This window comes from Entelurus aequoreus, linkage group LG08 (assembly GCF_033978785.1).
Source record: "Entelurus aequoreus isolate RoL-2023_Sb linkage group LG08, RoL_Eaeq_v1.1, whole genome shotgun sequence".
Lineage (NCBI taxonomy): Eukaryota > Metazoa > Chordata > Actinopteri > Syngnathiformes > Syngnathidae > Entelurus > Entelurus aequoreus.
Genome location: NC_084738.1, coordinates 1,596,488 through 1,622,060, shown reverse-complemented (window position 1 = coordinate 1,622,060; position 25,573 = coordinate 1,596,488). Strand labels below are relative to the sequence as shown.

The window sequence follows — 25,573 nt, the reverse complement described above, 5'->3', positions numbered from 1 at the left end:
TGTGAAGGACATCTGTGGAGCTGTTCAATGCATACAATATTTATTTTGGATATGTTATTTGGGTAAAACAAAGAAGACATTAAAGGGGGTGAGAAGTGAATGAGACATAGCTGGAAGAGTCAAAATAGCTTTTTTTTGTGTTAAACATGAGCAACTATGTTAAATAAACACATTTATAAGTCTTTTCTTCAGGGGAAAAAATGTGATGTGATGTACAAAAAAAAAGAAGTCAAAACGAGCTAAAATATTATTTAAAATGAAGTTTATATCCCAGCTGTCAACAGCCTGTGCTGTGCGTTGCTTGCACAATGGCGGCCTCTAGTGGCCAAATGAAAGACTGAAACAATGCAGTATCAGTAGTAGTAGTAGTAGTATTACAGTAGTACACTTGCATGGAGTGTATTCATGTCCTTTGGCAGCACTCATGGCTTCCCGTTGAGGCCGTCGCCCGAAGCGTTCCTGCTGCGGCTGAGCCACGACGCCAGGAGGCTGCGGGGCCTGGGCGGCCGCGTGGCGCCGTGCGACAGGCGCGCCATGCGGGGCGAGCGCCACACCTTGATGGTGGCGTCGTCGCTGGCCGACAGCAGCAGCTCCTGGTCGGCGGGGCTGAACGCCACCGAGTTGACCACGTCGTCGTGCGCCAGCCGCGCCAGGCAGATGTTGTAGTGGCGGTCCCAGATGTAGCCGTGCTTGTCCTCCGCGCCGCTGGAGCGGGGTGGAGATTGGAGGGTGGAGGTTAGGGACAGGGGGGGGTGTCTCAAACATTGGGGGGAGGGTGGGAGGGGGGGGCGTGACACACACAGGCCAGCCAGCAAATTCCAGCGAGGAGTGCTCCTGCCATATAGAGGATCTTTGACTAGTGTTTTTGCAGAATGTTCTTAAACACCATTTGATTCAGTCATATTATATAGAGGATCTTTGACTAGTGTTTCTTGCAGTAGGTCGTTAAAAACACCATTTGATTCAGTCATATTATATAGAGGATCTTTGACTAACATTTTTGCAGAATGTTCTTAAAAAACACCATTTGATTCAGTCATATTATATAGATGATCTTTGACTAACATTTTTGCAGAATGTTCTTAAAAAACACCATTTGATTCAGTCATATTATATAGAGGATCTTTGACTAGTGTTTTTTGCAGTACGTCGTTAAAAACACCATTTGATTTAGTCATAATATATAGAGGATCTTTGGGGGAGGGGGGGCCTGGTAAAAAAAAAAAAAAAAAATTTTGTCGTAAAGAAATACAATCATGTGTGCTTACGGGCTGTATCCCTGCAGACTGTATTGATTTATATTGATATATAATGTATATATTGTGTTTTTTATGTTGATTTGATTGATGATTTAAAAAAAAAAAAATTTTTAATTTGTTGTGCGGCCGCGGCCCGATACCAATCGGTCCACGGACCGGCACCGGGCCGCGGCCCGGTGGTTGGGGACCACTGATATAGAGGATCTTTGACTAGTGTTTTTTGCAGTAGGTCGTTAAAAACACCAATTGATTTAGTCATAATATATAGAGGATCTTTGACTAGCGTTTTTGCAGTAGGTTCTTAAAAAACACCATTTGATTCAGTCATATTATATAGAGGATCTTTGACAAGTGTTTTTTGCAGTAGGTCGTTAAAAACATTTGATTCAGTCATATTATAAAGAGGATATTTGACTAACATTTTTGCAGAATGTTCTTGAAAAACACCATTTGATTCAGTCATATTATATAGAGGATCTTTGACTAGTGTTTTTTGCAGTAGGTCATTAAAAACACCATTTGATTTAGTCATAATATATAGAGGATCTTTGACTAGCGTTTTTGCAGTAGGTTCTTAAAAAACACCATTTGATTCAGTCATATTATATAGAGGATCTTTGACAAGTGTTTTTTGCAGTAGGTCGTTAAAAACATTTGATTCAGTCATATTATAAAGAGGATCTTTGACTAACATTTTTGCAGAATGTTCTTGAAAAACACCATTTGATTCAGTCATATTATATAGAAGATCTTTGACTAGTGTTTTTTGCAGTAGGTCGTTAAAAACACCATTTGATTTAGTCATAATATATAGAGGATCTTTGACTAGCGTTTTTGCAGTAGGTTCTTAAAAAACACCATTTGATTCAGTCATATTATATAGAGGATCTTTGACAAGTGTTTTTTGCAGTAGGTCGTTAAAAACATTTGATTCAGTCATATTATAAAGAGGATCTTTGACTAACATTTTTGCAGAATGTTCTTGAAAAACACCATTTGATTCAGTCATATTATATAGAGGATCTTTGACTAGTGTTTTTTGCACTAGGTCGTTAAAAACACCATTTGATTTAGTCATAATATATAGAGGATCTTTGACTAGCGTTTTTGCAGTAGGTTCTTAAAAAGCACCATTTGATTCAGTCATATTATATAGAGGATCTTTGACTAACATTTTGCAGAATGTTCTTAAAAAACACCATTTGATTCAGTCATATATAGAGGATCTTTGACTAGCGTTTTTGCAGAATGTTCTTAAAAAACACCATTTGATTCAGTCATATTATATAGAGGATCTTTGACTAGCGTTTTTGGAGAATGTTCTTAAAAAACACCATTTGATTCAGTCATATTACATAGAGGATCTTTGACTAGTGTTTTTTGCAGTAGGTCGTTAAAAACACCATTTGATTTAGTCATAATATATAGAGGATTGTAGCTGAGATAGGCTCTTGCGCCCCCCGCGACCCCGAAGGGAATAAGCGGTAGAAAATGGATGGATGGATGGATAAAGAGGATCTTTGGGGGGGGGGGGGGGGGGGGGGGGGGGGGGCGTGGTAAAAATATATTGACTAGTGTTTTTTGCAGTAGGTCGTTAAAAACAACATTTGATTCAGTCATATTATAAAGAGGATCTTTGACTAACATTTTTGCAGAATGTTCTTGAAAAACACCATTTGATTCAGTCATATTATATAGAGGATCTTTGACTAGTGTTTTTTGCAGTAGTTCGTTAAAAACACCATTTGATTTAGTCATAATATATAGAGGATTGTAGCTGAGATAGGCTCCAGCGCCCCCCGCGACCCCGAAGGGAATAAGCGGTAGAAAATGGATGGATGGATGGATATAGAGGATCTTTGGGGGGGTGGGGGCGTGGTAAAAATATATATATATATATTTTTTTGTCATAAAGAAATACAATCATGTATAGTCAAAGATCCTCTATATCAGTGGTCCCCAATCATGTATGTATCCCTGCAGACTGTATTGATTTATATTGATATATAATGTATATATTGTGTTTTTTATGTTGATTTGATTGATGATTTTTTTTTTAAAAAAAGTTTTAATTTGTTGTGCGGCCGCGGCCCGGTACCAATCGGTCCACGGACCGGTACCGGGCCGCAGCCCGGTGGTTGGGGACCACTGATATAGTGGTTGACTAGTGTTTTTTGCAGTAGGTCGTTAAAAACACCATTTGATTTAGTCATATTATATAGAGGATCTTTGACTAACATTTTGCAGAATGTTCTTAAAAAACACCATTTGATTCAGTCATATTATGTAGAGGATCTTTGACTAGCGTTTTTGGAGAATGTTCTTAAAAAAACACCATTTGATTCAGTCATTCTATATAGAGGATCTTTGACTAGTGTTTTTTGCAGTAGGTCGTTAAAAACAACATTTGATCCAGTCATATTATAAAGAGGATCTTTGACTAACATTTTTGCAGAATGTTCTTGAAAAACACCATTTGATTCAGTCATATTATATAGAGGATCTTTGACTAGTGTTTTTTGCAGTAGGTCGTTAAAAACACCATTTGATTTAGTCATAATATATAGAGGATCTTTGACTAGCGTTTTTGCAGTAGGTTCTTAAAAAACACCATTTGATTTAGTCATATTATATAGAGGATCTTTGACTAACATTTTGCAGAATGTTCTTAAAAAACACCATTTGATTCAGTCATATTATATAGAGGATCTTTGACTAGCGTTTTTGGAGAATGTTCTTAAAAAACACCATTTGATTCAGTCATTCTATATAGAGGATCTTTGACTAGTGTTTTTTGCAGTAGGTCGTTAAAAACAACATTTGATCCAATCATATTATAAAGAGGATCTTTGACTAACATTTTTGCAGAATGTTCTTGAAAAACACCATTTGATTCAGTCATATTATATAGAGGATCTTTGACTAGTGTTTTTTGCAGTAGGTCGTTAAAAACAACATTTGATTTAGTCATAATATATAGAGGATCTTTGACTAGCGTTTTTGCAGTAGGTTCTTAAAAAACACCATTTGATTCAGTCATATTGTATAGTGGATCTTTGACTAGTGTTTTTTGCAGTAGGTCGTTAAAAACAACATTTGATTCAGTCATATTATAACGAGGATCTTTGACTAACATTTTTGCAGAATGTTTTTGAAAAACACCATTTGATTCAGTCATATTATATAGAGGATCTTTGACTAGTGTTTTTTGCAGAAGGTCGTTAAAAACAACATTTGATTCAGTCATATTATAAAGAGGATCTTTGACTAACATTTTTGCAGAATGTTCTTGAAAAACACCATTTGATTCAGTCATATTATATAGAGGATCTTTGACTAGTGTTTTTTGCAGTAGGTCGTTAAAAAGACCATTTGATTTAGTCATAATATATAGAGGATCTTTGACTAGCGTTTTTGCAGTAGGTTCTTAAAAAACACCATTTGATTCAGTCATATTATATAGAGGATCTTTGACTAACATTTTGCAGAATGTTCTTATAAAACACCATTTGATTCAGTCATATTATATAGAGGATCTTTGACTAGCGTTTTTGCAGAATGTTCTTAAAAAACACCATTTGATTCAGTCATATTATATAGAGGATCTTTGACTAGTGTTTTTGGAGAATGTTCTTAAAAAACACCATTTGATTCAGTCATATTATATAGAGGATCTTTGACTAGTGTTTTTTGCAGTAGGTCGTTAAAAACAACATTTGATTCAGTCATATTATAAAGAGGATCTTTGACTAACATTTTTGCAGAATGTTCTTGAAAAACACCATTTGATTCAGTCATATTATATAGAGGATCTTTGACTAGTGTTTTTTGCAGTAGGTCGTTAAAAACACCATTTGATTTAGTCATAATTTATAGAGGATCTTTGACTAGCGTTTTTGCAGTAGGTTCTTAAAAAACACCATTTGATTCAGTCATATTATATAGAGGATCTTTGACTAACATTTTGCAGAATGTTCTTAAAAAACACCATTTGATTCAGTCATATTATATAGAGGATCTTTGACTAGCGTTTTTGCAGAATGGTCTTAAAAAACACCATTTGATTCAGTCATATTATATAGAGGATCTTTGACTAGTGTTTTTTGCAGTAGGTCGTTAAAAACAACATTCGATTCAGTCATATTATATAGAGGATCTTTGACTAGTGTTTTTTGCAGTAGGTCGTTAAAAACACCATTTGATTTAGTCATAATATATAGAGGATCTTTGACTATCGTTTTTGTAGTAGGTTCTTAAAAAACACTATTTGATTCAGTCATATTATATAGAGGATCTTTGACTAGTGTTTTTTGCGGTAGGTCGTTAAAAACAACATTTGATTTAGTCATAATATATAGAGGATCTTTGACTAGCGTTTTTGCAGTAGGTTCTTAAAAAACACCATTTGATTCAGTCAAATTATATAGAGGATCTTTGACTAGTGTTTTTTGCAGTAGGTCGTTAAAAACAACATTTGATTCAGTCATATTATATAGAGGATGTTTGACTAGCGTTTTTGGAGAATGTTCTTAAAAAACACCATTTGAGTCAGTCATATTATATAGAGGATCTTTGACTAGTGTTTTTTGCAGTAGGTCGTTAAAAACAACATTTGATTCAGTCATATTATAAAGAGGATCTTTGACTAACATTTTTGCAGAATGTTCTTGAAAAACACCATTTGATTCAGTCATATTATATAGAGGATCTTTGACTAGTGTTTTTTGCAGTAGGTCGTTAAAAACACCATTTGATTTAGTCAGAATATATAGAGGATCTTTGACTAGCGATTTTGCGGTAGGTTCTTAAAAAACACCATTTGATTCAGTCATATTATATAGAGGATCTTTGACTAACATTTTGCAGAATGTTCTTAAAAAACACCATTTGATTCAGTCATATTATATAGAGGATCTTTGACTAGCGTTTTTGCAGAATGTTTCTTGAAAAACACCATTTGATTCAGTCATATTATATAGAGGATCTTTGACTAGTGTTTTTTGCAGTAGGTCGTTAAAATCAACATTTGATTCAGTCATATTATATAGAGGATCTTTGACTAGTGTTTTTTGCAGTAGGTCGTTAAAAACACCATTTGATTCAGTCATATTATAAAGAGGATCTTTGACTAACATTTTTGCAGAATGTTCTTGAAAAACACCATTTGATTCAGTCATATTATATAGAGGATCTTTGACTAGTGTTTTTTGCAGTAGGTCGTTTAAAACAACATTTGATTTAGTCATAATATATAGAGGATCTTTGACTAGCGTTTTTGCAGTAGGTTCTTAAAAAACACCATTTGATTCAGTCAATATTATATAGAGGATCTTTGACTAACATTTTGCAGAATGTACTTAAAAAACACCATTTGATTCAGTCATATTATATAGAGGATCTTTGACTAGCGTTTTTGCAAAATGTTCTTAAAAAACACCATTTGATTCAGTCATATTATATAGAGGATCTTTGACTAGTGTTTTTTGCAGTAGGTCGTTAAAAACAACATTTGATTCAGTCATATTATAAAGAGGATCTTTGACTAACATTTTTGCAAAATGTTCTTGAAAAACACCATTTGATTCAGTCATATTATATAGAGGATCTTTGACTAGTGTTTTTTGCAGTAGGTCGTTAAAAACACCATTTGATTTAGTCATAATATGTAGAGGATCTTTGACTAGCGTTTTTGCAGTAGGTTCTTAAAAAACACCATTTGATTCAGTCATATTATATAGAGGATCTTTGACTAGTGTTTTTTGCAGTAGGTCGTTAAAAACAACATTTGATTCAGTCATATTATATAGAGGATCTTTGACTAGCGTTTTTGGAGAATGTTCTTAAAAAACACCATTTGATTCAGTCATATTATATAGAGGATCTTTGACTAGTGTTTTTTGCAGTAGGTCGTTAAAAACAACATTTGATTCAGTCATATTATAAAGAGGATCTTTGACTAACATTTTTGCAGAATGTTCTTGAAAAAACACCATTTGATTCAGTCATATTATATAGAGGATCTTTGACTAGTGTTTTTTGCAGTAGGTCGTTAAATTATATAGAGGATCTTTGACTAGTGTTTTTTGCAGTAGGTCGTTAAAAACAACATTTGATTTAGTCATAATATATAGAGGATCTTTGACTAGCGTTTTTGCAGTAGGTTCTTAAAAAAACACCATTTGATTCAGTCATATTATTTAGAGGATCTTTGACTAACATTTTGCAGAATGTTCTTAAAAAACACCATTTGATTCAGTCATATTATATAGAGGATTTTTGACTAGCGTTTTTGCAGAATGTTCTTAAAAAACACCATTTGATTCAGTCATATTATATAGAGGATCTTTGACTAGTGTTTTTTGCAGTAGGTCGTTAAAAACAACATTTGATTCAGTCATATTATATAGAGGATCTTTGACTAACATTTTTGCAGAATGTTCTTAAAAAACACCATTTGATTCAGTCATATTATATAGAGGATCTTTGACTAGTGTTTTTTGCAGTAGGTCGTTAAAAACACGATTTGATTTAGTCATAATATATAGAGGATCTTTGACTAGCATTTTTGCAGTAGGTTCTTAAAAAACACCATTTGATTCAGTCATATTATATAGAGGATCTTTGACTAGTGTTTTTTGCAGTATGTAGTTAAAAACACCATTTGATTTAGTCATAATATATAGAGGATCTTTGACTAGCGTTTTTGCAGTAGGTTCTTAAAAAACACCATTTGATTCAGTCATATTATATAGAGGATCTTTGACTAGTGTTTTTTGCAATAGGTCGTTAAAAACAACATTTGATTTAGTCATAATATATAGAGGATCTTTGACTAGCGTTTTTGCAATAGGTTCTTAAAAAACACCATTTGATTCAGTCATATTATATAGAGGATCTTTGACTAGTGTTTTTTGCAATAGGTCGTTAAAAACAACATTTGATTTAGTCATAATATATAGAGGATCTTTGACTAGCGTTTTTGCAGTAGGTTCTTAAAAAACACCATTTGATTCAGTCATATTATATAGAGGATCTTTGACTAATGTTTTTTGCAGTAGGCCATTAAAAACAACATTTGATTCAGTCATATTATATAGAGGATCTTTGACTAGTGTTTTTTGCAGTAGGTCGTTAAAAACACCATTTGATTTAGTCATAATATATAGAGGATTGTAGCTGAGATAGGCTCCAGCGCCCCCCGCGACCCCGAAGGGAATAAGCGGTAGAAAATGGATGGATGGATGGATAAAGAGGATCTTTGGGGGGGCGTGGTAAAAATATATTGACTAGTGTTTTTTGCAGTAGGTCGTTAAAAACAACATTTGATTCAGTCATATTATAACGAGGATCTTTGACTAACATTTTTGCAGAATGTTCTTGAAAAACACCATTTGATTGAGTCATATTATATAGAGGATCTTTGACTAGTGTTTTTTGCAGAAGGTCGTTAAAAACAACATTTGATTCAGTCATATTATAAAGAGGATCTTTGACTAACATTTTTGCAGACTGTTCTTGAAAAACACCATTTGATTCAGTCATATTATATAGAGGATCTTTGACTAGTGTTTTTTGCAGTAGGTCGTTAAAAAGACCATTTGATTTAGTCATAATATATAGAGGATCTTTGACTAGCGTTTTTGCAGTAGGTTCTTAAAAAACACCATTTGATTCAGTCATATTATATAGAGGATCTTTGACTAACATTTTGCAGAATGTTCTTATAAAACACCATTTGATTCAGTCATATTATATAGAGGATCTTTGACTAGCGTTTTTGCAGAATGTTCTTAAAAAACACCATTTGATTCAGTCATATTATATAGAGGATCTTTGACTAGCGTTTTTGGAGAATGTTCTTAAAAAACACCATTTGATTCAGTCATATTATAAAGAGGATCTTTGACTAACATTTTTGCAGAATGTTCTTGAAAAACACCATTTGATTCAGTCATATTATATAGAGGATCTTTGACTAGTGTTTTTTGCAGTAGGTCGTTAAAAACACCATTTGATTTAGTCATAATATATAGAGGATTGTAGCTGAGATAGGCTCCAGCGCCCCCCGCGACCCCGAAGGGAATAAGCGGTAGAAAATGGATGGATGGATGGATATAGAGGATCTTTGGGGGGGGGGGGGGGGCGTGGTAAAAATATATATATATATTTTTTTTGTCATAAAGAAATACAATCATGTGTGCTTACGGGCCGTATCCCTGCAGACTGTATTGATTTATATTGATATATAATGTATATATTGTGTTTTTTATGTTGATTTAATTGATGATTTTTTTTTTAAAAAAAGTTTTAATTTGTTGTGCGGCCGCGGCCCGGTACCAATCGGTCCACGGACCGGTACCGGGCCGCGGCCCGGTGGTTGGGGACCACTGATATAGAGGATCTTTGACTAGTGTTTTTTGCAGTAGGTCGTTAAAAACACCATTTGATTTAGTCATAATATATAGAGGATCTTTAACTAGCGTTTTTGCAGTAGGTTCTTAAAAAACACCATCTGATTCAGTCATATTATATAGAGGATCTTTGAATAACATTTTGCAGAATGTTCTTAAAAAACACCATTTGATTCAGTCATATTATATACAGGATCTTTGACTAGTGTTTTTTGCAGTAGGTCGTTAAAAACAACATTTGATTCAGTCATATTATAAAGAGGATCTTTGACTAACATTTTTGCAGAATGTTCTTGAAAAACACCATTTGATTCAGTCATATTATATAGAGGATCTTTGACTAGTGTTTTTTGCAGTAGTTCGTTAAAAACACCATTTGATTTAGTCATAATATATAGAGGATTGTAGCTGAGATAGGCTCCAGCGCCCCTCGCGACCCCGAAGGGAATAAGCGGTAGAAAATGGATGGATGGATGGATATAGAGGATCTTTGGGGGGGTGGGGGCGTGGTAAAAATATATATATATATTTTTTTTTGTCATAAAGAAATACAATCATGTATAGTCAAAGATCCTCTATATCAGTGGTCCCCAATCATGTATGTATCCCTGCAGACTGTATTGATTTATATTGATATATAATGTATATATTGTGTTTTTTATGTTGATTTGATTGATGATTTTTTTTTAAAAAAAAGTTTTAATTTGTTGTGCGGCCGCGGCCCGGTACCAATCGGTCCACGGACCGGTACCGGGCCGCGGCCCGGTGGTTGGGGACCACTGATATAGTGGTTGACTAGTGTTTTTTGCAGTAGGTCGTTAAAAACACCATTTGATTTAGTCATAATATATAGAGGATCTTTGACTAGCGTTTTTGCAGTAGGTTCTTAAAAAACACCATTTGATTTAGTCATATTATATAGAGGATCTTTGACTAACATTTTGCAGAATGTTCTTAAAAAACACCATTTGATTCAGTCATATTATGTAGAGGATCTTTGACTAGCGTTTTTGGAGAATGTTCTTAAAAAAACACCATTTGATTCAGTCATTCTATATAGAGGATCTTTGACTAGTGTTTTTTGCAGTAGGTCGTTAAAAACAACATTTGATCCAGTCATATTATAAAGAGGATCTTTGACTAACATTTTTGCAGTAGGTCGTTAAAAACACCATTTGATTTAGTCATAATATATAGAGGATCTTTGACTAGCGTTTTTGCAGTAGGTTCTTAAAAAACACCATTTGATTTAGTCATATTATATAGAGGATCTTTGACTAACATTTTGCAGAATGTTCTTAAAAAACACCATTTGATTCAGTCATATTATATAGAGGATCTTTGACTAGCGTTTTTGGAGAATGTTCTTAAAAAACACCATTTGATTCAGTCATTCTATATAGAGGATCTTTGACTAGTGTTTTTTGCAGTAGGTCGTTAAAAACAACATTTGATCCAATCATATTATAAAGAGGATCTTTGACTAACATTTTTGCAGAATGTTCTTGAAAAACACCATTTGATTCAGTCATATTATATAGAGGATCTTTGACTAGTGTTTTTTGCAGTAGGTCGTTAAAAACAACATTTGATTTAGTCATAATATATAGAGGATCTTTGACTAGCGTTTTTGCAGTAGGTTCTTAAAAAACACCATTTGATTCAGTCATATTGTATAGAGGATCTTTGACTAGTGTTTTTTGCAGTAGGTCGTTAAAAACAACATTTGATTCAGTCATATTATAACGAGGATCTTTGACTAACATTTTTGCAGAATGTTTTTGAAAAACACCAATTGATTCAGTCATATTATATAGAGGATCTTTGACTAGTGTTGATCTTTGACTTAGCGTTTTTTTTTTGCAGAAGGTCGTTAAAAACAACATTTGATTCAGTCATATTATATAGAGGATCTTTGACGTAACATTTTTGCAGAATGGTGTCTTGAATCTCATTTGATTCGAGTCATATGTGGATATAGGTATCTTTGACTAGTGTTTTTTTGCAGTTTTGTTAAATACATTTGTTTTTCTCATATTATATAGAGGATCTTTTGACTAACGTTTAGCAGTAGGTCTAACCTTTTTTCAGTCATATTTTAAGAATCTTTTACATTTCTGATGTCTTATAAAACACCATTTGATTCAGTCCATATTATATAGAGGATCTTTGACTAGCGTTTTTTGCAGAATGTTCTTAAAAAACCACCCATTTGATTCAGTCATATTATATAGAGGATCTTTGACTAGTGTTTTTGGAGAATGTTCTTAAAAAACACCATTTGATTCAGTCATATTATATAGAGGATCTTTGACTAGTGTTTTTTGCAGTAGGTCGTTAAAAACAACATTTGATTCAGTCATATTATAAAGAGGATCTTTGACTAACATTTTTGCAGAATGTTCTTGAAAAACACCATTTGATTCAGTCATATTATATAGAGGATCTTTGACTAGTGTTTTTTGCAGTAGGTCGTTAAAAACACCATTTGATTTAGTCATAATTTATAGAGGATCTTTGACTAGCGTTTTTGCAGTATGTTCTTAAAAAACACCATTTGATTCAGTCATATTATATAGAGGATCTTTGACTAACATTTTGCAGAATGTTCTTAAAAAACACCATTTGATTCAGTCATATTATATAGAGGATCTTTGACTAGCGTTTTTGCAGAATGGTCTTAAAAAACACCATTTGATTCAGTCATATTATATAGAGGATCTTTGACTAGTGTTTTTTGCAGTAGGTCGTTAAAAACAACATTCGATTCAGTCATATTATATAGAGGATCTTTGACTAGTGTTTTTTGCAGTAGGTCGTTAAAAACACCATTTGATTTAGTCATAATATATAGAGGATCTTTGACTATCGTTTTTGTAGTAGGTTCTTAAAAAACACTATTTGATTCAGTCATATTATATAGAGGATCTTTGACTAGTGTTTTTTGCGGTAGGTCGTTAAAAACAACATTTGATTTAGTCATAATATATAGAGGATCTTTGACTAGCGTTTTTGCAGTAGGTTCTTAAAAAACACCATTTGATTCAGTCAAATTATATAGAGGATCTTTGACTAGTGTTTTTTGCAGTAGGTCGTTAAAAACAACATTTGATTCAGTCATATTATATAGAGGATGTTTGACTAGCGTTTTTGGAGAATGTTCTTAAAAAACACCATTTGAGTCAGTCATATTATATAGAGGATCTTTGACTAGTGTTTTTTGCAGTAGGTCGTTAAAAACAACATTTGATTCAGTCATATTATAAAGAGGATCTTTGACTAACATTTTTGCAGAATGTTCTTGAAAAACACCATTTGATTCAGTCATATTATATAGAGGATCTTTGACTAGTGTTTTTTGCAGTAGGTCGTTAAAAACACCATTTGATTTAGTCAGAATATATAGAGGATCTTTGACTAGCGATTTTGCGGTAGGTTCTTAAAAAACACCATTTGATTCAGTCATATTATATAGAGGATCTTTGACTAACATTTTGCAGAATGTTCTTAAAAAACACCATTTGATTCAGTCATATTATATAGAGGATCTTTGACTAGCGTTTTTGCAGAATGTTCTTGAAAAACACCATTTGATTCAGTCATATTATATAGAGGATCTTTGACTAGTGTTTTTTGCAGTAGGTCGTTAAAATCAACATTTGATTCAGTCATATTATATAGAGGATCTTTGACTAGTGTTTTTTGCAGTAGGTCGTTAAAAACACCATTTGATTCAGTCATATTATAAAGAGGATCTTTAACTAACATTTTTGCAGAATGTTCTTGAAAAACACCATTTGATTCAGTCATATTATATAGAGGATCTTTGACTAGTGTTTTTTGCAGTAGGTCGTTAAAAACAACATTTGATTTAGTCATAATATATAGAGGATCTTTGACTAGCGTTTTTGCAGTAGGTTCTTAAAAAACACCATTTGATTCAGTCATATTATATAGAGGATCTTTGACTAACATTTTGCAGAATGTACTTAAAAAACACCATTTGATTCAGTCATATTATATAGAGGATCTTTGACTAGCGTTTTTGCAAAATGTTCTTAAAAAACACCATTTGATTCAGTCATATTATATAGAGGATCTTTGACTAGCGTTTTTGGAGAATGTTCTTAAAAAACACCATTTGATTCAGTCATATTATATAGAGGATCTTTGACTAGTGTTTTTTGCAGTAGGTCGTTAAAAACAACATTTGATTCAGTCATATTATAAAGAGGATCTTTGACTAACATTTTTGCAAAATGTTCTTGAAAAACACCATTTGATTCAGTCATATTATATAGAGGATCTTTGACTAGTGTTTTTTGCAGTAGGTCGTTAAAAACACCATTTGATTTAGTCATAATATGTAGAGGATCTTTGACTAGCGTTTTTGCAGTAGGTTCTTAAAAAACACCATTTGATTCAGTCATATTATATAGAGGATCTTTGACTAGTGTTTTTTGCAGTAGGTCGTTAAAAACAACATTTGATTCAGTCATATTATATAGAGGATCTTTGACTAGCGTTTTTGGAGAATGTTCTTAAAAAACACCATTTGATTCAGTCATATTATATAGAGGATCTTTGACTAGTGTTTTTTGCAGTAGGTCGTTAAAAACAACATTTGATTCAGTCATATTATAAAGAGGATCTTTGACTAACATTTTTGCAGAATGTTCTTGAAAAACACCATTTGATTCAGTCATATTATATAGAGGATCTTTGACTAGTGTTTTTTGCAGTAGGTCGTTAAAAACAACATTTGATTTAGTCATAATATATAGAGGATCTTTGACTAGCGTTTTTGCAGTAGGTTCTTAAAAAAACACCATTTGATTCAGTCATATTATTTAGAACAGGGGTCTCAAACTCAATTTACCTGGGGGCCACTGGATGCAGAAACTGGGTGAGGCTGGGCCGCAAGAAAAGATTTCTTAAAAAAAATCTAACATGCACTTTTTAATGAATTCACCTCCTTTGAATGGCTTTCCCGCCCTAGCAACCATCTCACTCACCATGTAGCTAGCTTTGACTGCTGCATCGCTCTTTTCGCTTGCTTTCTTGACGAAATCTTGTTGCCTCAGTAGACTGGTTTTAAAATTTGCAACCCGGTTCACTCCCCTAGTATTTTGCATACTCCTCAGCATGTCTAGTTGTATAATGACGTTTCAAATTGTATTCCTTGTGCAACGCAACTTTCTCTGTATCAACTACAGAAAAGAGCTATAAGGATTATTCATAAAGTAGATTACTTAAAACACACTAACATATTATTTATTAATTCTGGTTTATTGAAACTACAGGAGCTAGTAAAGTTACAGACATTATGTGTCATGTTTAAGGCTAAAAGTAAAACATTACCAGCAAATTTACAAAAAATGTTTGTCATCACTTCTGAGAATGAAGAGCATAGAAGAAAAGGTCATTTCAATTCTTGACGAAATCTTGTTGCCTCAGTAGACTGGTTTTAAAATTTGCAACCCGGTTCACTCCCCTAGTATTTTGCATACTCCTCAGCATGTCTAGTTGTATAATGACGTTTCAAATTGTATTCCTTGTGCAACGCAACTTTCTCTGTATCAACTACAGAAAAGAGCTATAAGGATTATTCATAAAGTAGATTACTTAAAACACACTAACATATTATTTATTAATTCGGGTTTATTGAAACTACAGGAGCTAGTAAAGTTACAGACATTATGTGTCATGTTTAAGGCTAAAAGTAAAACATTACCAGCAAATTTACAAAAAATGTTTGTCATCACTTCTGAGAATGAAGAGCATAGAAGAAAAGGTCATTTCAAACATCAGTATTCAAGGACAACTTTAAAACAAATGTGTATATCAGTGGTGGGGGTTAAACTATGGAATTCTCTTTACAAGAGATAAAAGATTGTAAAAATATATTCCAATTGAAAAAATATATAAGGACAGAACAATGAGATCATATGGACAGCCATAACTGTTTACATTTTGCTTTATATTTATTATTTTACTTATTTTTTGCCTAGTTTTGTATTTGTTTTGTATCATCCTGTGAGGTGTATACTACTTATTTTGTTTTTTTTGTTCTTTTTGTACATCATGAAGTTTTGCACTTCTTGTGTTTTTTTGTTTGTTTTCGTTATATTTGGATGTAATTGTTTGTTTATATGATATCATTAAGTAAGACTACGTACTATGTTGAAGGGGGCAGAAAAATATAAGATTTTTCTTCATCCTGCTCCTTCTCAGGCATTGGTGTGTAAATGTATAATTTAAAAATTGAGGTATAATTGTCTATCGATCAAAGATGCACATCAATGAAGGAGATAAATAAAAATGAAATGAAATGAAATAAGACACGTCGGGGTGCCCCTGTGAAAGAAATATTGCATCAAAAATCGTCTCTGTCTGGAGCCAACGGGAGGAGGGTGGGGGGTGGAGTTTACAGTTACGGTAGCACAATTAGCCCCGAACGGGTTAACATCACCACGTCTGTATCAGCGCTGGGGTCCAGTGCACCACACTTTTGTATTGTCGCTCGCTCCTTCGGCGGAGTGCTCGTCTTCCCTGCCCGGACTGTTTACAACGGGGGCGGGAGCGAGCAGGCGGGCGAGGGGGGGAGGCAGGGAGGGAGGAAGGAAGAGCGTGTGTCATAGAAAAGCGGCAAAATGTTTCTCTGCTTGCATTACGCAAGTGACATCAATGCATACTTGCCAACCTTGAGACCTCCGAATTCGGGAGATGGGGGGGGTTGAGTTGGGCGGGGTTAGGGGTAGCGGGGGTGTTTTTGTAGCCCGGAAGAGTTAGGGCTGCAAAGGATTCTGGGTATTTGTTCTGTTGTGTTTATGTTGTGTTTAGGTGCGGATGTTCTCCCGAAATGTGTTTGTCATTCTTGTTTGGTGTGGGTTCACAGTGTGGCGCATATTTGTAACAGTGTTAAAATATAAATAAAATAAAATATGACCACCCTCAGTGTGAAATGTATGGCTGTTCCTCAAGTATGTCTTGCAATGACCTGTGTGTGTCTGCAGAAGCCTCATACAACATGTGTCTGGGCTGGCACGCTGTTAGTGCCCTTTGAGACACTAGTGATTTAGGGCTATATAAATAAACATTGATTGATTGATTGATAGTATGGAGAAAAAGATGATGCGGTGACAGATTCTAGAGGACACTGATGACAGTGCCATCACGGCACGCCCTCGATATTGTCGAGAGCCTCATACCACAACGTGATTGGTAGATTTCTTCAGCTCCGCACACAACGCTGTCAAGCGCCATTCATTTAAAACTCGCGGGCCGCACTAACATTAAACTTTCATATTAAGGTGGGGGCCGCAAAATAACGTCTCCCGGGCCACAATTGGCCCGCGGGCCGCGTGTTTGAGACCCCTGATTTAGAGGATCTTTGACTAACATTTTGCAGAATGTTCTTAAAAAACACCATTTGATTCAGTCATATTATATAGAGGATTTTTGACTAGCGTTTTTGCAGAATGTTCTTAAAAAACACCATTTGATTCAGTCATATTATATAGAGGATCTTTGACTAGTGCTTTTTGCAGTAGGTCGTTAAAAACAACATTTGATTCAGTCATATTATATAGAGGATCTTTGACTAACATTTTTGCAGAATGTTCTTAAAAAACACCATTTGATTCAGTCATATTATATAGAGGATCTTTGACTAGTGTTTTTTGCAGTAGGTCGTTAAAAACACGATTTGATTTAGTCATAATATATAGAGGATCTTTGACTAGCATTTTTGCAGTAGGTTCTTAAAAAACACCATTTGATTCAGTCATATTATATAGAGGATCTTTGACTAGTGTTTTTTGCAGTATGTAGTTAAAAACACCATTTGATTTAGTCATAATATATAGAGGATCTTTGACTAGCGTTTTTGCAGTAGGTTCTTAAAAAACACCATTTGATTCAGTCATATTATATAGAGGATCTTTGACTAGTGTTTTTTGCAATAGGTCGTTAAAAACAACATTTGATTTAGTCATAATATATAGAGGATCTTTGACTAGCGTTTTTGCAATAGGTTCTTAAAAAACACCATTTGATTCAGTCATATTATATAGAGGATCTTTGACTAGTGTTTTTTGCAATAGGTCGTTAAAAACAACATTTGATTTAGTCATAATATATAGAGGATCTTTGACTAGCGTTTTTGCAGTAGGTTCTTAAAAAACACCATTTGATTCAGTCATATTATATAGAGGATCTTTGACTAATGTTTTTTGCAGTAGGCCATTAAAAACAACATTTGATTCAGTCATATTATATAGAGGATCTTTGACTAGTGTTTTTTGCAGTAGGTCGTTAAAAACAACATTTGATTCAGTCATATTATAAAGAGGATCTTTGACTAACATTTTTGCAGAATGTTCTTGAAAAACACCATTTGATTCAGTCATATTATATAGAGGATCTTTGACTAGTGTTTTTTGCAGTAGGTCGTTAAAAACACCATTTGATTTAGTCATAATATATAGAGGATCTTTGACTAGCGTTTTTGCAGTAGGTTCTTAAAAAACACCATTTGATTCAGTCATATTATATAGAGGATCTTTGACTAACATTTTGCAGAATGTTCTTAAAAAACACCATTTGATTCAGTCATATTATATAGAGGATCTTTGACTAGTGTTTTTTGCAGTAGGTCGTTAAAAACAACATTTGATTCAGTCATATTATAAAGAGGATCTTTGACTAACATTTTTGCAGAATGTTCTTGAAAAACACCATTTGATTCAGTCATATTATATAGAGGATCTTTGACTAATGTTTTTTGCAGTAGGTCGTTAAAAACAACATTTGATTCAGTCATATTATAAAGAGGATCTTTGACTAACATTTTTGCAGAATGTTCTTGAAAAACACCATTTGATTCAGTCATATTATATAGAGGATCTTTGACTAGTGTTTTTTGCAGTAGGTCGTTAAAAACACCATTTGATTCAGTCATATTATATAGAGGATCTTTGACTAGCGTTTTTGCAGAATGTTCTTAAAAAACACCATTTGATTCAGTAGTATTATATAGAGGATCTTTTAGTGTTTTTTGCAGTAGGTCGTTAAAAACAACATTTGATTCAGTCATATTATATAGAGGATCTTTGACTAACATTTTTGCAGAATGTTCTTAAAAAACACCATTTGATTCAGTCATATTATATAGAGGATCTTTGACTAGTGTTTTTTGCAGTAGGTCGTTAAAAACAACATTTGATTTAGTCATAATATATAGAGGATCTTTGACTAGCGTTTTTGCAGTAGGTTCTTAAAAAACACCATTTGATTCAGTCATATTATATAGAGGATCTTTGACTAGTGATTTTTGCAGTAGGTCGTTAAAAACAACATTTGATTCAGTCATAATATATAGAGGATCTTTGAGTAGCGTTTTTGGAGAATGTTCTTAAAAAACACCATTTGATTCAGTCATATTATATAGAGGATCTTTGACTAGTGTTTTTTGCAGTGGGTCGTTAAAAACACCATTTTTGACTAGTGTTTTTTGCAGTAGGTCGTTAAAAACAACATTTCATTCAGTCATATTATATAGAGGATCTTTGACTAACATTTTTGCAGAATGTTCTTGAAAAACACCATTTGATTCAGTCATATTATATAGAGGATCTTTGACTAGTGTTTTTTGCAGTAGGTCGTTAAAAACACCATTTGATTTAGTCATAACATATAGAGGATCTTTGACTAGCGTTTTTGCAGAATGTTCTTAAAAAACACCATTTGATTCAGTCATATTATAAAGAGGATCTTTGACTAGTGTTTTTTGCAGTAGGTCGTTAAAAACAACATTTGATTTAGTCATAATATATAGAGGATCTTTGACTAGCGTTTTTGCAGTAGGTTCTTAAAAAACACCATTTGATTCAGTCATATTATATAGAGGATCTTTGACTAGTGTTTTTTGCAGTGGGTCGTTAAAAACACAATTTTTGACTAGTGTTTTTTGCAGTAGGTCATTAAAAACAACATTTCATTCAGTCATATTATAAAAGATGATCTTTGACTAACATTTTTGCAGAATGTTCTTGAAAAACACCATTTGATTCAGTCATATTATATAGAGGATCTTTGACTAGTGTTTTTTGCAGTAGGTCGTTAAAAACACCATTTGATTCAGTCATATTATATAGAGGATCTTTGACTAACATTTTGCAGAATGTTCTTAAAAAACACCATTTGATTCAGTCATATTATATAGAGGATCTTTGACTAGCGTTTTTGCAGAATGTTCTTAAAAAACACCATTTGATTGAGTCATATTATATAGAGGATCTTTGACTAGTGTTTTTTGCAGTAGGTCGTTAAAAACAACATTTGATTTAGTCGTAATATATAGAGGATCTTTGACTAGCGTTTTTGCAGTAGGTTCTTAAAAAACACCATTTGATTCAGTCATATTATATAGAGGATCTTTGACTAGTGTTTTTTGCAGTAGGTCGTTAAAAACAACATTTGATTCAGTCATATTATATAGAGGATCTTTGACTAGCGTTTTTGGAGAATGTTCTTAAAAAACACCATTTGATTCAGTCATATTATATAGAGGATCTTTGACTAGTGTTTTTTGCAGTAGGTCGTTAAAAAGAACATTTGATTCAGTCATATTATAAAGAGGATCTTTGACTAACATTTTTACAGAATGTTCTTGAAAAACACCATTTGATTCAGTCATATTATATAGAGGATCTTTGACTAGTGTTTTTTGCAGTAGGTCGTTAAAAACACCATTTGATTTAGTCATAATATATAGAGGATCTTTGACTAGCGTTTTTGCAGTAGGTTCTTAAAAAACACCATTTGATTCAGTCATACTATAAAGAGGATCTTTGACTAACATTTTTGCAGAATGTTCTTGAAAAACACCATTTGATTCAGTCATATTATATAGAGGATCTTTGAATAGTGTTTTTTGCAGTAGGACGTTAAAAACACCATTTGATTCAGTCATATTATATAGAGGATCTTTGACTAGCGTTTTTACAGAATGTTCTTAAAAAACACCATTTGATTCAGTCATATTATATAGAGGATCTTTTAGTGTTTTTTGCAGTAGGTCGTTAAAAACAACATTTGATTCAGTCATATTATATAGAGGATCTTTGACTAACATTTTTGCAGAATGTTCTTGAAAAACACCATTTGATTCAGTTATATTATATAGAGGATCTTTGACTAGTGTTTTTTGCAGTAGGTCGTTAAAAACACCATTTGATTTAGTCATAATATATAGAGGATCTTTGACTAGCGATTTTGCGGTAGGTTCTTAAAAAACACCATTTGATTCAGTCATATTATATAGAGGATCTTTGACTAACATTTTGCAGAATGTTCTTAAAAAACACCATTTGATTCAGTCATATTATATAGAGGATCTTTGACTAGCGTTTTTGCAGAATGTTCTTAAAAAACACCATTTGATTCAGTCATATTATATAGAGGATCTTTGACTAGTGTTTTTTGCAGTAGGTCGTTAAAATCAACATTTGATTCAGTCATATTATATAGAGGATCTTTGACTAGTGTTTTTTGCAGTAGGTCGTTAAAAACACCATTTGATTCAGTCATATTATAAAGAGGATCTTTGACTAACATTTTTGCAGAATGTTCTTGAAAAACACCATTTGATTCAGTCATATTATATAGAGGATCTTTGACTAGTGTTTTTTGCAGTAGGTCGTTAAAAACAACATTTGATTTAGTCATAATATATAGAGGATCTTTGACTAGCGTTTTTGCAGTAGGTTCTTAAAAAACACCATTTGATTCAGTCATATTATATAGAGGATCTTTGACTAACATTTTGCAGAATGTTCTTAAAAAAAACCATTTGATTCAGTCATATTACATAGAGGATCTTTGACGAGCGTTTTTGCAGAATGTTCTTAAAAAACACCATTTGATTCAGTCATATTATATAGAGGATCTTTGACTAGCGTTTTTGGAGAATGTTCTTAAAAAACACCATTTGATTCAGTCATATTATATAGAGGATCTTTGACTAGTGTTTTTTGCAGTAGGTCGTTAAAAACAACATTTGATTCAGTCATATTATAAAGAGGATCTTTGACTAACATTTTTGCAGAATGTTCTTGAAAAACACCATTTGATTCAGTCATATTATATAGAGGATCTTTGACTAGTGTTTTTTGCAGTAGGTCGTTAAAAACACCATTTGATTTAGTCATAATATGTAGAGGATCTTTGACTAGCGTTTTTGCAGTAGGTTCTTAAAAAACACAATTTGATTCAGTCATATTATATAGAGGATCTTTGACTAGTGTTTTTTGCAGGTCGTTAAAAACATTTGATTTAGTCATAATATATAGAGGATCTTTGACTAGCGTTTTTGCAGTAGGTTCTTAAAAAACACCATTTGATTCAGTCATATTATATAGAGGATCTTTGACTAGTGTTTTTTGCAGTAGGTCGTTAAAAACAACATTTGATTCAGTCATATTATATAGAGGATCTTTGACTAGCGTTTTTGGAGAATGTTCTTAAAAAACACCATTTGATTCAGTCATTTTATATAGAGGATCTTTGACTAGTGTTTTTTGCAGTAGGTCGTTAAAAACACCATTTGATTCAGTCATATTATATAGAGGATCTTTGACTAACATTTTGCAGAATGTTCTTAAAAAACACCATTTGATTCAGTCATATTATATAGAGGATCTTTGACTAGTGTTTTTTGCAGTAGGTCGTTAAAAACAACATTTGATTTAGTCATAATATATAGAGGATCTTTGACTAGTGTTTTTGCAGTAGGTTCTTAAAAAACACCATTTGATTCAGTCATATTATATAGAGGATCTTTGACTAGTGTTTTTTGCAGTAGGTCGTTAAAAACAACATTTGATTCAGTCATATTATATAGAGGATCTTTGACTAGCGTTTTTGGAGAATGTTCTTAAAAAACACCATTTGATTCAGTCATATTATATAGAGGATCTTTGACTAGTGTTTTTTGCAGTAGGTCGTTAAAAAGAACATTTGATTCAGTCATATTATAAAGAGGATCTTTGACTAACATTTTTACAGAATGTTCTTGAAAAACACCATTTGATTCAGTCGTATTATATAGAGGATCTTTGACTAGTGTTTTTTGCAGTAGGTCGTTAAAAACACCATTTGATTTAGTCATAATATATAGAGGATCTTTGACTAGCGTTTTTGCAGTAGGTTCTTAAAAAACACCATTTGATTCAGTCATATTATAAAGAGGATCTTTGACTAACATTTTTGCAGAATGTTCTTGAAAAACACCATTTGATTCAGTCATATTATATAGAGGATCTTTGACTAGTGTTTTTTGCAGTAGGTCGTTAAAAACACCATTTGATTCAGTCATATTATATAGAGGATCTTTGACTAGCGTTTTTGCAGAATGTTCTTAAAAAACACCATTTGATTCAGTCATATTATATAGAGGATCTTTTAGTGTTTTTTGCAGTAGGTCGTTAAAAACAACATTTGATTCAGTCATATTATATAGAGGATCTTTGACTAACATTTTTGCAGAATGTTCTTAAAAAACACCATTTGATTCAGTCATATTATATAGAGGATCTTTGACTAGTGTTTTTTGCAGTAGGTCGTTAAAAACACGATTTGATTTAGTCATAATATATAGAGGATCTTTGACTAGCGTTTTTGCAGTAGGTTCTTAAAAAACACCATTTGATTCAGTCATATTATATAGAGGATCTTTGACTAGTGTTTTTTGCAGTGGGTCGTTAAAAACACCATTTTTGACTAGTGTTTTTTGCAGTAGGTCGTTAAAAACAACATTTCATTCAGTCATATTATATAGAGGATCTTTGACTAACATTTTTGCAGAATGTTCTTGAAAAACACCATTTGATTCAGTCATATTATATAGAGGATCTTTGACTAGTGTTTTTTGCAGTAGGTCGTTAAAAACACCATTTGATTTAGTCATAATATATAGAGGATCTTTGACTAGCGTTTTTGCAGAATGTTCTTAAAAAACACCATTTGATTCAGTCATATTATAAAGAGGATCTTTGACTAGTGTTTTTTGCAGTAGGTCGTTAAAAACACCATTTGATTTAGTCATAATATATAGAGGATCTTTGACTAGCGTTTTGCAGTAGGTTCTTAAAAAACACCATTTGATTCAGTCATATTATATAGAGGATCTTTGACTAGTGTTTTTTGCAGTGGGTCGTTAAAAACAACATTTCATTCAGTCATATTATAAAAGATGATCTTTGACTAACATTTTTGCAGAATGTTCTTGAAAAACACCATTTGATTCAGTCATATTATATAGAGGATCTTTGACTAGTGTTTTTTGCAGTAGGTCGTTAAAAACACCATTTGATTCAGTCATATTATATAGAGGATCTTTGACTAACATTTTGCAGAATGTTCTTAAAAAACACCATTTGATTCAGTCATATTATTTGGAGGATCTTTGACTAGTGTTTTTTGCAGTAGGTCGTTAAAAACAACATTTGATTCAGTCATATTATATAGACGATCTTTGACTAACATTTTTGCATAATGTTCTTAAAAAACACCATTTGATTCAGTCATATTATATAGAGGATCTTTGACTAGTGTTTTTTGCAGTAGGTCTTTAAAAACACGATTTGATTTAGTCATAATATATAGAGGATCTTTGACTAGGGTTTTTTGCAGTAGTTCCTTAAAAAACAATGTGATTCAATCTTATTATATAGAGGATCTTTGACCAACATTTTTGCAGTAGGTGTTTAAAAAACACCATTTGATTCAGTCCTATTATATGGAGGATCTTTGACTAACATTTTTAAAGTAGTTTCTTAAAAAACAATGTGATTCAGTCATATTATATAGAGGATCTTTGACCAATATTTTTGCAGTAGATGTTTAAAAAACACCATTTGATTCATCCATCCATCCATCTTCTTCCGCTTATCCGAGGTCGGGTCGCGGGCGCTTCAGCCTAAGCAGGGAGGCCCAGACTTTCCTCTCCCCAGTTGCATATTATATAGAGGATCTTTGACTAGTATTTTTTGCAGTAGGTCGTTAGAAAACACAATTTAATTTAGTCATGTTATATTGAGGATCTTTGACTAACATTTTCGCAGTAGGTTCTTAAAAAACACCATTTGATTCAGTCCTATTATATAGAGGATCTTTGACTAACATTTTCAAAGTGGGTTCTTAAAAAACAATGTGATTCAGTCATATTATATAGAGGATCTTTGACCAACATTTTTGCAGTAGGTGTTTAAAAAACACCATTTGATTCAGTCATATTATATAGCGGATCTTTGACTAGTGTTTTTTGCAGTGGGTCGTTAAAAACAACATTTCATTCAGTCATATTATAAAAGATGATCTTTGACTAACATTTTTGCAGAATGTTCTTGAAAAACACCATTTGATTCAGTCATATTATATAGAGGATCTTTGACTAGTGTTTTTTGCAGTAGGTCGTTAAAAACACCATTTGATTCAGTCATATTATATAGACGATCTTTGACTAACATTTTTGCAGAATGTTCTTAAAAAACACCATTTGATTCAGTCATATTATATAGAGGATCTTTGACTAGTGTTTTTTGCAGTAGGTCTTTAAAAACACGATTTGATTTAGTCATAATATATAGAGGATCTTTGACTAGGGTTTTTTGCAGTAGTTCCTTAAAAAACAATGTGATTCAATCTTATTATATAGAGGATCTTTGACCAACATTTTTGCAGTAGGTGTTTAAAAAACACCATTTGATTCAGTCCTATTATATGGAGGATCTTTGACTAACATTTTTAAAGTAGTTTCTTAAAAAACAATGTGATTCAGTCATATTATATAGAGGATCTTTGACCAATATTTTTGCAGTAGATGTTTAAAAAACACCATTT

The 25,573-nt window shown here is 32.8% G+C and overlaps 1 protein-coding gene across 1 annotated transcript in view; it reads right to left on the bottom strand.

The window, feature by feature from the left end:
• Positions 1-25,573, bottom strand: part of fbxw5 (F-box and WD repeat domain containing 5) — a 45,058-nt gene continuing 19,485 nt past the window's right edge. The window contains exon 10 of the mRNA XM_062054787.1: positions 1-705. Within this exon, the coding sequence (XP_061910771.1) occupies positions 423-705 (283 nt within the window). The 3' untranslated portion in view covers positions 1-422. The remainder of the gene's footprint in view (positions 706-25,573) is intronic.